Source organism: Tauraco erythrolophus, chromosome 12, assembly GCF_009769465.1.
Source record: "Tauraco erythrolophus isolate bTauEry1 chromosome 12, bTauEry1.pri, whole genome shotgun sequence".
Classification (NCBI taxonomy): Eukaryota; Metazoa; Chordata; class Aves; order Musophagiformes; family Musophagidae; genus Tauraco; species Tauraco erythrolophus.
In genome coordinates this window covers 474,971-489,730 of record NC_141476.1, presented here as the reverse complement: position 1 = coordinate 489,730, position 14,760 = coordinate 474,971, and the positions used below count along the sequence as shown (strand labels likewise).

The window sequence follows — 14,760 nt, the reverse complement described above, 5'->3', positions numbered from 1 at the left end:
CCCCAGCGCTGAGAGAGCAGGAGATGTGCCTGACCCCCAGTGCTCACAGAGCAGGAGATGTGCCTGACCCCCAGTGCTCACAGAGCAGGAGATGTGCCTGGCTGAGCTACGCTCTCGTAACCCCACCAGCAGGTACCCGGGTTCTGCCGGACCGGGGCTGTTCAGAGCTCATGCCGCAACGCAGCCCGAGAGCCAGTGCGGTCCCAAGCTGCCTCACCCAAACCAGGCTGTGATTTGGGCTTGAAGCCACCTTCCTTCTCCTCCCAACAACTGCACAGAGCAAATCTCTAACTCAAACGAGGACGCAGGCGGGAGTATGTTCAAAGGCGGATTGTCTGTGCTGTTTTCCTGATAACACAAGGATGATATCCTGCCCTGAGTTACTGCTGTGCGCCCATCCTGCAGGAAAAAATCCTATCTCAAAGCAGGTTGATGCTCCACCACGACTGAGGTCTAACTACCCTTTGAAAACTGATGGATCTGATAAAAGACATGAAAGCACATGCCAGGCTCCTGGCAGGCAGCTGCTGGCTCAGCGGTCGCACCGGCGGCTGCGAGGGGGAAACTGGCATCTCCCCGGCACATCACTTGTGCCCACGCAGTGCCTGCTCCGTGGGCTGCCCCCAGCCCCTGCTGCTCGCTCACCACCCGGGCAGAGCCCCCACAGCAGCAGAGGTGTCGGGGCACGTGTCTCCCATGCTCTGAGCTCCAGCAGTGCTCGCGAGCTCCCACGGAGAGGAAAGGGGAAGGAATCCTGCCCAACGCTCCGGGACGGTTTGCGGATGGTGGTGGGGGGCGGTTGGACTGCTAGAGCCTCCGCAGCCCCCCGGGAGCAGCCGTGCCTCGGCTCCTTTCCTGCTGACTTCATTTCCTCCCAGGCTACATGCGGCATTGCTTCCTTTTCAGCCACCTCCGGCACCCACAGAGGAAGAGGGATTTCTCGCCCTGTTTTGCTGACGGCGGAGGGCACATCCTCCTTCGCGGAGGCTGGGGCTGTGCAGGAAACGGCAGCCCCAGCCAGGCAGGGAGGGCTCGTTCTGTGCCCGCGCCAGAGGGCAGGAGGTCTGGTGGAAGCAGTGCCTCCGCGGCGCTGGGCAGCACCACCAGCCTTCCCAACCTTCTCCCTTCTCTGCAGAACAGGAGCTGCCTGGCTCTCCAGCGTACCCGTACCCTGCGTGGAGGCATGGCGCGCCAAGCCCCACGAGTCCCGGTGGAGACTTGACCCGAAATGACACAGGGCGGCTTTCTACAAATACCAGAGCTTAGTCAGACACTTTCCCAGTGCCCAGCCTCCCTGTCCCACATTCCTCTGGTTCCTCCTGGCGTAGAACGCATCTCCGAACGCACCATTTGATGTCCACTCCCGCGTTTCACCCTATTACAATTGGCAAGCCAGAAAATTTCACAGAAAGGATTTTTTCACAAAAAAAATGAGCTCCACAGTGATGACCAGAAGTTAAGTTAAAACATATTTCCGTGCTGTGCTCCAAGCAGGGGCTCAGCTAGCACAGGGCGCTCTGCCCACAGCTCTGGGCTTTGTCCTCCGCTCCCAAGCACGGGGCGGTGGGGCCGGGCTGGCACACGGTGCCGGGAGAGCGTGTGCACCGGCATGCTCAGGACGGTGGAGCAATTCCCTCGAGGAAACGGGGAATTTTATTTCCCCAAAACATTTTGTTCTAGTGACTGTTTTACAAAGTGTATAAACCTCCTTTTCCACTGAATGCAAAAAGTCCGTCGCTAACTGTGGGAGATCCCTGGAGAACAACAACCCCATGCAACACTACAGGCCTGGGGAAGAGTGGCTGGAAAGCTGCCTGGTGGAAAAGGACCTGGGGGTGTTGGTCAAGAGCCGGCTGAGTACAAGCCAGCAGCGTGCCCAGGTGGCCAAGAAGGCCAAGAGCATGCTGGCTTGTATCAGAAATAGTGTGGCCAGCAGGACTAGAGAAGTGATTGTCCCCTGTCCTTGACACTGGTGAGGTTGCTGTCTGGAAAACTGTGTTCGGTTTTGGGTCTCTCACTACAAGAAAGACATTGAGGTGCTGAAGCGTGTCCAAAGAAGGGCAACGAACGAAGCTGGTGAAGGGTCTGGAGCACAAGTCTTATGAGAAGCAGCTGAGGGAACTGGGGTTGTTTAGCCTGGAGAGAAGGAGGCTGAGAGGAGACCTCATCGCTCTCTACAACTACCTGAAAAGAGGTTGTAGCGATGTGAGGGTCAGTCTCTTCTCGCAAGAAACAAGCGGTAAGGCAAGAGGAAGCAGCCTCCAGTTGCACCAGGGAAGGTTTAGATTGGATATTAGGAAAAATTTCTTCGCTGAAAGGGTTGTCAAGTTTTGGAACAGGCGGCCCAGGGAAGTGGTGGTGTCACCATCCCTGGAGGTATTGAAAAGACGTGTAGATGTGGTGCTCAGGGACATGGTTTAGTGGTGAAATTGGCAATGCTAAGGTTAATGGTTGGCCTGGATGATCTTAAAAGTCTCTTCCAAACTGAACAAATCTGTGATTCTGGAAGAACGCCTGGACACAAACAGCATCTCCCTCCGGCTTTGCCATGCAGGCCCACTCGCCATCGGGGTGGCTGCTCTCCACCAGCATCTTCTGTTAACACAGCGACTTCAGCTGCTCACACAGACTGGGACCAGCCGCACCACCCGCTCCCGAGGCAGAAACCAGCTCGTCCTCAAAACCCCTTCGGCTGACATGGACGCCGTGCTGCACACCAGCCCACGCTCATCTGAAACTTCCCCATCTCTCCAGGAACTCATTTACCTTTGAGAAAGCTGCGTTAGCCAGCGAGATGGTGATGTCCCGAGACACTCCCGTAGGCATTGGGTCCAACAAGGCAGGGACAATCTGCGGGCAGTCGATTTTCTTCTGTTAGGTACAGAACAAGAGCAGAAAAAGAGGGGTTAGCTGGGTGCACGCTGAGCGTTCTCAACGAGGCAAGAAGACGCATCGGGGCCCCTGATAAGGTTAATTTCACTATGCCTTTAGAGTCAGATCACACTGTGACCCAAGAAAGTGAATACCAAACTGGCACCACGATGCACAGCACGGTAACACCACGTGGAACCTTCCTCCCTGGTGACCTTAATGCTCCCTTAAAGTCACCAGCATTAAGTCCAGCCCAGCACGACACCGTCTTAAAACCCACCCCTGTGCCAGCTGCCAGCCCCAGCAGCGTGGCTGCGGTGCCAGGAGGGCTCGGCCACGGGCACGAAGGGAGGAGCGTAGCAGGAATTCCCCCCTTGCTCCCGCCGGGCTCCTCCGCCGGCTCCAGGACATGGGTGGAGCGGCCAAAGCAGCACCTTCATCTTCCTGCGCCGGAAAAAACGTACTGCCAGGTTAAAAGCAAATGCCTACACACTGCTCCACTGCCACTCTGGGCAGCTGCCCCATTCCGTGCACTTGGGTACAAATGTCAGAAGACGGGGCCGGAGTGACGCTGAAAGGCGGCACTGCAGCCGCGACAGCAATCCCACCGGTGTGAGCCCGCTCCTGCCCGCGGGCAGCCGACGTCTCGCGCCCCGCAGCACGCTGCTGCAAGCCCCTGCAGAGATTCCGCCTGCCAGCGGAATCCCTCCGGCACAGCGTCATCTCAGACGCGTGCAGGGAAGGGCAGGACGAGCTGCAGGGGCTTCGGCGAGGGGACTGCAGCAGCAGCACAGCTGAAATGAAAGGCCTAAATGAAGCTGAAAAATGATTTTAAAAGGTCATCTGTCCCCTGCTTTTGTTCTCGCTTTAAACTGATGGCTCCGATACTGGAGCTGACTCAGAATGCAAGTCTGCATGACAAGCCCATCGTGTTCTCTCATGAGATGTAAATCACACTGCAAAACTACAGCCAAAATGAAGCCAGATTCCCCGTTGCCCCAGGGTATATCCAGATTAATGCCTTTGACAGTGGAGCCATTGGGGTAAAAGACAAGAAAATATTTGGTCCATTATGCAGAATAATTTGCAGCAGGCAAGATTTCCTTCTCGCTTGCACTGAGGGTTACCCCACTGTGACTCCGTTGATGACAGCGCGGCTGCTGCTCTGACGCAGGGTACAGCGTCCCGGGATGCCTGGCAGGACATCTCCCCGGTGCTGGGCACGCAGTGAGCACAAGGTCTCTCTCTTGCCTTCCCCAGACCTAGCGAGGGGTTGGGAACTATGTGGAAGTGTTTGTTTGACTGCAGAGAATACACTTTATTTCTATCAGAACACTCATCTTAACTGAGCACAGTTGGTGCCACCTAAACAAGGAGATTAAATAACAGAGATGCACATGATAAGAGAAGTAAAACACCAAAGCAAAGCACTGGAGAGGGATCTCAGTCCCAAGCCTCTTCTAGGAGAATCAAAAGAGTTAAAATAAACCCAGCAGGGCTACATCTGAAAATTCATGCAAAAGCTCCCATGGCCTGGTGTGTCCTCGCCTGTCACAGCAGCTGGCAGAGCCTGCCAGATAAATACACTTTAGAGGACTGATTAACGTGTCGTCTTGGAGCCCCTTCTCCTGCTGTTCATCAGCGGCTAGAAATAGAGCTTCCCAGCTGATTGTATCATTCACGTCTGGATCAGGGCAAAGGGTCTGAATGTTTGAAACGCTGCGGATGAAGCCGGTACGACGCCGGCTCCCCTTCCCAGCGGAGCAGTTCTCAGGTGCAGCCAGGCCAGCACTGGTTTGTTTGCTGCAGGCTCAGACTGCAGGACAAGGCTCCACGTTTCCAGGGCTACAGAGCACCTCGTCCTGCTGGCTGCTCTCTGAGATCAGTGGGAAGGGCTACCAAAGGCACCGAGATAAAGCAGGAATGTGCCCAAACCAGGTGCAGCATCCAACCGAACTGCATCTCCGGAGTGGGAGATCAGCGGCGAGAAAGAGAGGACAGGTATGGTTATCCTTAAGGAAGGACGGGCACAGTTATCCAGAGGGTAACCCTGGCACAACATCTGCTCAAGGCGATGGGAGCAGAGCGGAAGACTGGGTGCAGCTCACCCTAGTGCGTAAGTGAGGCTCCTCGAGACCCACGTCCACAACCCTAATTTCCTCCCTCTGGGCAGAGGAGCAGCTGTCCCCCGTGACACCAGGTGAGCAGCCCGTGCCACCCTGTCCTGTATGGTCCTCATGGTCAGGAAGGCAGATCTGATGCTGCTGAGGTCCAGGCACCCCAGCACCTGTGTGCAACCCCTTCCCACTGGCACTGGCACTCAGGAGCAGAACAACATCTCTGTTGGGTTTGATTTCGGCACAGTCAGCTCCTCCAGCGCACAGCTGCATGAGTGCAGGGTGCTGGCACGTGCGCAGGGGTCAGAGCAAGCTCAGACAGGGCAGAGACGCCCTGCCAGCTCAGAGGGACCAGAGGGCCACTGTCCCTCCAGCCCCCTGCTCGGATGCTCCCCGTTTGCAGCACCGCAGCCAATGCCACCTAACCCTCACCCCGCTCTCTGCGTGCTCGCGTGTCCCAGGACATCCTCCGGCCTCATGCCACAGAGATCCTGCAAACCTGACAGCTGGCACGCCAGATCCCATGGTGACTCCAGTGCCATGGGAGGTGCCACCGACTGACAGCCGCAGCCTCAGGTTTGGCTTTACAAGAGGTGGTTTGGGTCTGGCCCAAGCGGCTCCGTGCCAGGAGCCCCGTGCCCTCCCACCAGCAGTGCGAGTACCGCAGGAGGGTTTCACTCTCACACCACCCCACCCTCGCACCCCTCTCCAGGAGGACAGGAGGAGGCCAGGCTCTGCCTGGCAGGGCAGGGAACAAGGGGACTGCCGCACTCGGCAAGATCCGGTTCTCAAATCTGCCCTGGCATCTCCCTGGCCACCGTCTGGCAGGGACACCTGGGCTGAGCCTGACACACGCATCGCTCCCTGCTCCGCTCAGCACCGCTCCGCCCCTGCCTTCCGAACCGCAGCGACGCTTAAGTCAGAGGACAAATTATCTCAGGCAGTTTCTGCGTTTGTCAGCCCGTCGCAGGGTACGTGGTGCTTTGTCACGGGAAAAGTCAATCCAATAACATGGGACCTTCTTCAGAAGTTCTCCCACAGCCCAAGCTCTTCCTCCAGATTTATGGAGAAACACACCGGGTACCAGCCACGACCAAACACACCGACAGGGGACCAGCTGCCCCTGCGGCCCTGCTGTATCCCAGTGCCACTGGCGAGGGGACAGTCCCCGGAGCCCCCGCCCCAGCAGCAGCCCCTACCCCCGGGGCCAGCACAGCACGAGTGGTTGTAGCTCATGGCCCTCTGCACCACAGGCACTCGTGCCCCGGTAGCCCAGCACACTGCCAGACCCTCGGCACAGCTGCCCCTGTCCCGGCACAGCTGCCCCTGTCCCAGCACACTGACAGGCCCCTGGCACAGCTGCCCATTCCTGGCGCAGCTGCCAGACCCTCAGCACAGCTGCCCCTGTCCCGGCACAGCCGCCCATGTCCCGGCACAGCTTGCCAGACCCCCAGCACAGCTGCCCATGTCCTGGCACAGGGCAGACACCCTCTGCGCAGCCTCAGCACCCGGGTCCCACACCAGGAGCAGCCATCGGTGCCAGTTTCCAAGTATCCAGCCCCCACCCAGACAGCATGAGAAAACGCCAGATCCTGTCTGAGACCCGGGCCGTTGCCAAGGTGGAGGGTGCCTCCCCAAACCGCTCGGTACAAGCAGCCCAGATGTTCACCAGGAAGCATGACCCATCCAGACCCGTTTCACAAGGCAGAGGACAAACCAGCACTGCCAGGAGCCCTCACCCCACTGCACCCAGCAGCAATGGGACACGTTTCCCAGGGCTTTACACTGGGCACGACCGCACAGAGCTGTGCCATGGTGGCCTCATCTCCTTCCCCGTCCCCTGTCCTTGCAGCCACCCACTTCCTCCCCACCCGAGGATAGCAGACGCCAGGGCGGGCCCCAGGGTTGAGTCCAGGAGGTGAGGGTGGGATGTCCAACACAGGGCCAAACTGCTGCTGGCAACAAGCACGGGGAACCGCTGGAGGAGCTGAGATGAGAGCAGAGCACCAGTGCCAAAGGGATATTCAATTTACAGTGTAAAAGCTTGGCTTGGATCTACGGCAGATTGATTGCTAAAAAGCCAATTTTATTTAAATTAACTTCAATTTAAATTTCAGAAGCAGAAACACACTGAGCCTCTGGGTTATTAAAGCTATAATTTGGAAAGAGGTGATTTTCTTCTTTAGATGAGCACCAGCAGTGGTGCTCCAGCAAATTATGAACATACTGCGACAGCCCAGGCAAAGCTGAGCGAATTGTAAAGTATTGCTCAAACCCCAGCGCCCCGGGGTGCGGAGAAGCAGTGGCATTGCTCCAGACATGAGAGGTGATGAAGAGACAAGGGATGGAGCCCGCTGAGGGCACCGGGACAGCCAAATGCTTTAGCCAGGTTGCCAGCCTGCTCACACACGTGCCGCCAGGCACGGCACGGCACGGCTGCAGTGTACCTGCCCCGCATGCATCCCCCTCCTGGACACCAGCAGAGAGGAGAGGGTGCCCCAGCTCCAGCCCAGGACGCGCCGTGGGCAGCACGTGCCAGCCGCTGATGGAGGCGGCTCAGAGCCTGCTGGAAGGAGCGGCTGAGCCTGCGCTGGGCACCGGGGCCTGGAGACCCCTCCGCGCGGCTCTGTAAAACGAGGCTCAGCCTGGGGACCTCGAGGCGAGAGGGTCCGAGCCCGGCCTCAGCCCCACGCTCACCGGTGCTGCCCGGGAGCGCCGCAAACACGACGCACACACGACAGCACTACAGAGCGGCCCTCCAGCGCTCCATCTGCTCCATCTTCCAGCTGAGCTTGGAAGCGAGACACGAACCGCGGCAGTTCCAGCTGCAGAGACTCCCCGAGGCCAGGCAGCACATCAGCGACGCCGAGGGGCACCGTCCTCGGAGCTGCCCCCACCCTGGGCAGCGCTGCCAAACCCAAGGCAGCTGCCTCCATTCCCGGGAGAAGGAAAACAGCAGCAGCAGCACAGCGGCGTGGGAAGGGCTCCCGAAGCAGCGAGGTTTGACGGGCCATACCTTCATCCGCAGCGCGTCGGCACACTGTGAGTGGTTGGAGACACAGGTGTAGGTGGAGGGGCACCAGTGGCACTTCCACCGGGTCGAGAGGCAGCTGGTGCATCTGCAATGGCAACGGTGCGGTGAGAAAAGCAGATTTCAGGCTGCCCGGGGAAGTCACCCCTCAGCCACACCACACTGCAATCGATCTTCACACACTGTGTTCAGCCTTTAACGGCGCCCAGAACAACCCGCCCGTGGCGGGCACCAGGTTTCCCCATGGTCCCCGGGAGCAGGCAGCGCCCACTGTCCCCAGTGCCGCTCTCAGCACCGCTCCAGGACGTCACCATCTGTGGTGTCACCACCAGCCCCAGGCCACAGCACACCTGGACCCACCAGCTCCCCTGCCTAGCAAATCTCTTTTCCCCCAAAAAAGCTCTTTCCCCCCATCCGCTTCCCCGGGGAGCCAGGCATGCTCGTGCCCTACCGCAGCTCTCTCGCGCAGTTTGCACAGAACGTGGGACCGCCAGCGGGCAGGATGCGGGCATCCCCACGGGCGGGCTCCCTTGTTACGCTCTCGAAAGGTGGACGACTTTCTGTAGGTGACACCAGACCCCTCTCCTCCAGCCCACCGTGCGGATGACGGGTACGCGGCTGCTCCCACCCAGGGCAGGGATCCCTCCCTCACCGCCCCACAGGCTCCCCACGCATCACCAGGGAGGCCGCCCCGCTGCCTAAGGGTTAACAGAAGAAGCTTCATATAAAAATATTATTCACATTTTAAAAAAACTCAACACGTCCAGATGGCTCGAGATGCCGCGAGGACCCTCCTTTGTAAATCCCTGGCAGCGCAGCCGCTGCACCCCTGCCAAATCCTGCCCGGGCCCCCCAGCACCCGCTGGCAGGGACGCTGTGGCACGGGGACCCTCGTCGGGCTGTGCGCCCTCCCGGCTGCCAACCGCCCCATCTGCTCCATCGCCCAGCGCCGTGCGGTAGCGCAGTACCACCCCCATCGCGCCCCGCGCCCGCTGGCACGCCGGGGTCACTTACGCTCTCTTCGGGTAAATGTTTCCAGTTCTTTTGCAATCGTAGATGGTGAAATTGGCCCGGATAATGTTTTTGCTGTTGACCCGGAGAGCGGCTTCGACGACCACGTGGTCTGAAAGAATCAAGCCAAAGAATATTGGGTTGCAAGAGCCTCTCGCTCGCGCTCACGCTTAGAAGACAAGACAGACCCTTGGGAAAACAAGGGCTAAATCTGATTTGTTTTCTCCAGGGCTTCCTCCAAGCTGCATTTCAGAGCCTGGACCACTCATCTCTTGCCCTCTGACTTCCAGCTCTTCCCTCTTAAATCAACGCTTTACATCACCCTCACCAGAAAAGGACATTGCGAATTTCAGCAGAAAGTTCCAGCGTGTTGTGCAAGTGTTAATTAGCAGAGTTAATTATTGTCTTCGCTTACAGTTGGTGCTAAATGATATTTTTAAAAGAAGTGTTAATTAAAACATGTTAGTTATCATGTTTTAAAACCCCGCTCACTTTCCCCATGACAACAAACCCGCAGAGAAGAGTGGAAATCCCTTTTCTGGCTACTTAACATGCTGTGCTAACTCCCCCTCCCCCCAAAATTGCTTAATTTTTTTTTTCTTTGCGATTTTGCCATATAACCACCAGGGACAAGAGACAATGCTTCTTTCAGAATATGTACAATAAATCAGCGCACTGGATTCCAGAAATTCATTTGGACATTGCTGTAACCAACAATACGGAACAGTTAATGATCTCCCATTCTTTGGATAGCCAGGGAGAAAAACAATGCAGCTTTATAAACTTGCCTATGAAAAGTAGGATTTTCAAAGGATTGGCTAATTCTCCTACTGCAGTCAGTCATCTTCAATAGAGCATTCACTCCAGGCTTGAAAGATGAAGATTTAACAAGCACTCAAGTCTGGAATGAAGCATGGAAGCTCTCAGAAGGAGTCAGAAAATGGGGCCGTCTCCATCGCAAGTGACCAGTGTCAGATTCGGTCAGCTCGGCCAGCAAGGCTCGGCTGGCTTCAACCAGACCTGCAGGTGCTGGTCACCTCCGGAACGCGGCTTCACAGAGCCTTGAGGTGGGCATCCTGTTTGGGACCATCTGAAAACTGGGGCATACTAGAAGACCTCAGTCTGGCTTTTAATTGATTAATGGGATTAAGACTTTCTGAGCTGCCTTTAGCTAAGCACTCACTCTTCTTCCAGAACTTCCGAAACGCGGCGCATGTTTGGGAGGGAAATTAAACACAAGCAATTGAAAATATCAATATAAGAAGCAACGTTATTTCCTGTGGGCTAAAACATTTTTGGTTTAGTACTTATTAAATCTAAAACAGAAGCTCTAACCAGATAAATCTTAATGAAATAAGTACATGAACCCGCTTTTAAAATCTGATGTTTAAGACAAAAATTGTTAGATTTGAATTCATGTTAAGACGGTGGGACTCCCCACGCTTTAAAGTCTTACACCCTGTAAGGCAGAAGCAGTTTGGGTATTTTCCCGCTGCGTGCATCTCCACGTACAATTGGAAAAAGAAAAAAAGGCCCATGAAGAATCATGTCCACAAAAGCAGTTAGAATGAACCGAGCTTGTTTTCCTCTACATACCTTGGTCGTCTGGAAACGCTGGATATTTCTCGCGTGGAAGTAAACTGCAATAAATAAACTGGTTTGCGTAATCTCCAACAACTCTGGCTACCGTGTGGATATTATTTCCATAGTCACACGAGATGTTTGTTCCATTCAGGTTCGGGATAGTCCCATTTATTTGTATTATCAGGGCCTATAATTGGACCAAAAAAAAAAAATCCATTATATGACAGAAAATTATATTTAGAATTTGCCAATGTTTTACAAGCTTCTCCTAGGCTAGTGACTCCCAGACAAGTCCGCAGATGGTGGAACCCCACTGTGGGGGCTCCTGGGGGCCATCAGCCAGCGTCCTGCCCCGGCACACAGGGGCTGAGCCCCCCGCAGCGGTTCCCTTCTGCCGTCGGCCTCCACGGGGAAGGGACGGGAAGTTTCACGGAACGGGAAGTTTCACGGAACGGGAATGCTTCTGAGGAGGCGACTCAGAAACGCGCAGCCCACACAGTCGGCTGCCTTCCCCCACGGCCAGCGGGGTGACTCCCCGGGGACCCCCAGCCCACCGCTGCTGCGCGGCAGACACGGAGCCGGACCAGCGCACGGGTCCCACGGGATCCCTCTCCGAGCTCCAGTCTGGGCTCTGCCCCAACCGCTGCCTGCTGCGTGCCATTTCCCCATGTTGGGGCTGGTCAAGAACTTTGGCACAGAGATTTTTGTCACTGGGAGAGGGTCTGTCTGTAAACGAGAAATATTTTGATGAAAACATCTAAAATATCGTTAAAATAGTGTTAAAAATAGCAGCCACACAAAATCAGAAAATAAGTTCATTTAGCTGTCTGCAGCTGATCCTCCGTATTTTGAGAGACATTCTGCAGATCTCTCTGGCGTGTTCAGCGTGGCAGCTCCAGAGGTCCCGTCCCGGCCGCCCCCGGGCTCAGCGGCTGGCTCCTGCCGGCTGCCGCGGTGTCGAGGTGCCGGCGGTCACCCCGCGCCCTCTGGAGAACCTCGGCCGGACTCGGGAGCATACAGCGGAGCTCCGCATCCCCACGACCTACAGTCGAGCCGCGTGCAGCCGCGCCGCAGCGCCAGGGGACTGTGGATATTTATCAGCCCCGAGAGCAGGTAACGACTCTCCGGGACGCTGCACATGAGCGATTCGGTATTCACACCAAACGCACCGGGTTCTCTTTGTCAATGTTAATCTCGGGCTCCAGGATGGCCATGGAAGGGCACTGCTGCACTCCGCCGCTGGCGCTCGCCCAGAAGTTGGCCCCTGTGAAGTTCGTGCACTCGTGCTGCAGAGAACACCTGCAGCCAACAGGGGAACAATTAACGGTTGATCATTTCTAAAACAGGTGATAAAAACGTTGGCTTCCCTGTGAGGGAAGATCCTGAGAAAATCCTGTGCCTGCATCCTTCTCCTCCACCCGTGCGCCTAAGCCTAAAGCTTTGCTGCTATATTTAAAGTGTCTGGTTGCTACGATAAGGGCGCGTACTCCCACCAGCACCAACGGAGCGTCAGGATTCGGGGTAAGAGAGAGAAGGCCCAACCCAGAACCGAAGAGAAGGTGACATTTTGTCTGATTTCTTCAATTTGAAAACATGGAGCCTAATTTTGTAAATCCCTTTTTGAGCATTGATTGTCTCCTACTCATAAATAATAACTGCAAGGGTGAAAGAGGGTCTTTAACAGGGTGTTGGCGCTCTCGGTCCCATGGTTGGATGCCTGCAAGATATTCTTTGCGCTGGCAGCTGACTGCAGCGTAACGATGCAGCTACAGTTAAATCCTGTCTCTGAAGAGCATCCCAGCCCTTTGAGAGCAGATGCAACTATTTTTAAAAGCAGGTGTTTCATAAGGAAAGGGCAAAGACTAACGGTAGGGTGATTGCGTGGAAACAAAAAAGGCACCAGAAATTCTCACCCAGGTGCGAGGGCCGAAGGACATGGCGAAGCGCGCCGGGACACAGCCAGTCCTACCTGGTCTCCATGGTGCACCACCCGCAGTAGGCGTCAGCGGCAGCCAGGCACTCCGCGCACGTCAGGTACTGGTTGCAGGCAGCCACCTTCACCCGCGTCATCTGCACGACAACAGCACAGCTGCCTCCAAACACTGCTCACCACCGCGGACACGCTCCATCCGACCAGGATGCGCTGGCACAGCCATGCATAGCTAGCGACGAGACGCTGGCGTCTCAGGCCAGCGCAGCCATTAGCCTGGATCAAGCCTTACGGAGCGGGCGATGAGGAGTAGACCCTGGCACCACCCTCCACCCCACAATGCCTCGAGGTGGGTGCTCTGCGTACCACCAGCCCACGCAGGGACAGGCACAGGCGGCTGCCCGCTGCCCTGCTGCGCCCCAGCACAGCCCGTCCCAGCAGACACAGATGCCCAAGGCACGGGGCATGGTGGCCCCACAGGGTGCAGCAGTGCTGAGCCGAGCCGAGCTGCTCCCTTTCAGCGGCACCTTGGCCATAGATGTGTGATGGTCGGGCTACGGAGAGCAACACCGCACCTTTCTGACGCACCGGATGGAGATGGCTCCACAGCCTGGCCCTCCTTGGGCAAAGCTCTCACTCAGACCCGCAGAAAGCTCCTTTCTAGACAGACCTGAACGCTACCTGGCTGTTTACGAATGACCAGAAAGCAACACCGCTCTGGAAACCTTAATTTGTAAAGAAATCAAAGCACCTCTGGGGACTCGCTCGGTAGGAGCAGTCGGAGGGAAAGCATGTGTTGGTTCCTGCTTTTTCCTCCCCCAGTTTCTAAACACTTGGGAAGGTAAACCGAGTCGTGCGGTACAGCGGGGGCTGACGACGCGAGGTGCCGAGAGCCCCGCGCTCCCACCAGGCAGGCGCACCGCGGGCCGTGGGCTCCCTGGCCTGACCCCGCTGTACCCGCAGCCCTTCGCTGCTCCCCAGCCCTGCGGTGCTCAGCACCCCCGCCCCGACTCCAGGGCACCTTCCCAGGATGCTAATTCCAGCAAAGAAAAATTAACTCAGCTGGTTTATTGGCCAAGCAGCAGAGAGAGGAGCACGCGGCCAGTGCTGCAGCGGGCATCTGACCGAGCCCACCGAGGCGCACAGCCCAGCCCGGAGCCGAGACCAGAGAGTCCGAGACGGCGGCTGAAGAGCCGTCCCGGGGGGCTCTGTGAAATGGTAATGACCGCTCCACAGGGAATTAGGGCTTGGAAAATAGAAATGCAACATACAGCATTTGTGGTTGTGCATCTGTTTTGACAGATTAAAATGTAATTCAGGACAAAGCACCAGAGCCTGGAGCACTCAGCTCTCCTCCTCTGCTCACTCGACGGAGATGAGGCCGTCTGTCTGTACCTGCTGCGGCACTCCTGGTCTCCGCAGAGAGCCCTCCTCCCACCCGGCCCTCCCGCCGTTCCTGGACCGTTCCTGTCTGCAGGATCTCCTAAAAGTCTCCTTAAAGACCATGTACCATAATCTTCAGGTTTGTGTACAGGAACAACCTCTGCTCATTGCTGCGCTCCTGCAAGCAGCATCAGTTTGACATCTTTCACTCTCCTTTTACCTGGCTGCCACAGCAAGAGAGCCCGACCAGCCAGTCCGCTCGGCGTGAGCCCTGCCCGCGCAGGAGGGACAGGCACCGCTACCCGCCCTGGAAAGCCCTTTGACACCCCAGCCAAAGCTCTGAGCTCCTCGGCTCTGCCCACTGAGATGAAAGCAAACCTTACTGTCCCTTCCTGCTCCCAGCTGAGCGCCAAATCCAATGCACAGTGCTCAAAGGACTATTTTGCTGAAGACTGGTCTCACCTGGTAGGAGGTCATCAGGTAGAGGTAGGTGGAATCAGAAGGGTCGAACTGCATGATGGGGTGGACAGGCTCTCCGTAAGCCACCGAAATGGATCTCCTGCTAATAACCTTCATGGTACTGTCCAGATTAATCTGTAGTGAGAAGAAGTCACTTGCTGAGACCATTTTTCAAACACTATGGGGAGAAGATTATCTTTCCTCGATTATAAACAAGAATCAAAGAGGTATCTAACAGTGCTCCACGTTTTCAAGCACTGTAAATCTCTACACACTCTGCGGGCTGCACGCACAGAGCTTTACTGAAAAGCCACCTCTGTGTCGTGGGGAAGCACCACATGCTCCATAAAGCCCAGGCCACGGCCAGGAGCCCT

General features: G+C 56.5%; 1 protein-coding gene across 1 annotated transcript in view; it reads right to left on the bottom strand.

Annotated features, from left to right (window-relative positions):
* Window positions 1-14,760, bottom strand: part of PLXND1 (plexin D1) — a 78,738-nt gene that overhangs the window by 42,935 nt on the left and 21,043 nt on the right. The window contains exons 3-9 of the mRNA XM_086619245.1: window positions 14,390-14,521; window positions 12,584-12,684; window positions 11,784-11,913; window positions 10,627-10,801; window positions 9,034-9,142; window positions 8,005-8,107; window positions 2,767-2,871 (exon numbers count right to left, since the gene is read on the bottom strand). Coding sequence (XP_086475371.1) covers window positions 2,767-2,871; window positions 8,005-8,107; window positions 9,034-9,142; window positions 10,627-10,801; window positions 11,784-11,913; window positions 12,584-12,684; window positions 14,390-14,521 — 855 coding nt within the window. The remainder of the gene's footprint in view (window positions 1-2,766; window positions 2,872-8,004; window positions 8,108-9,033; window positions 9,143-10,626; window positions 10,802-11,783; window positions 11,914-12,583; window positions 12,685-14,389; window positions 14,522-14,760) is intronic.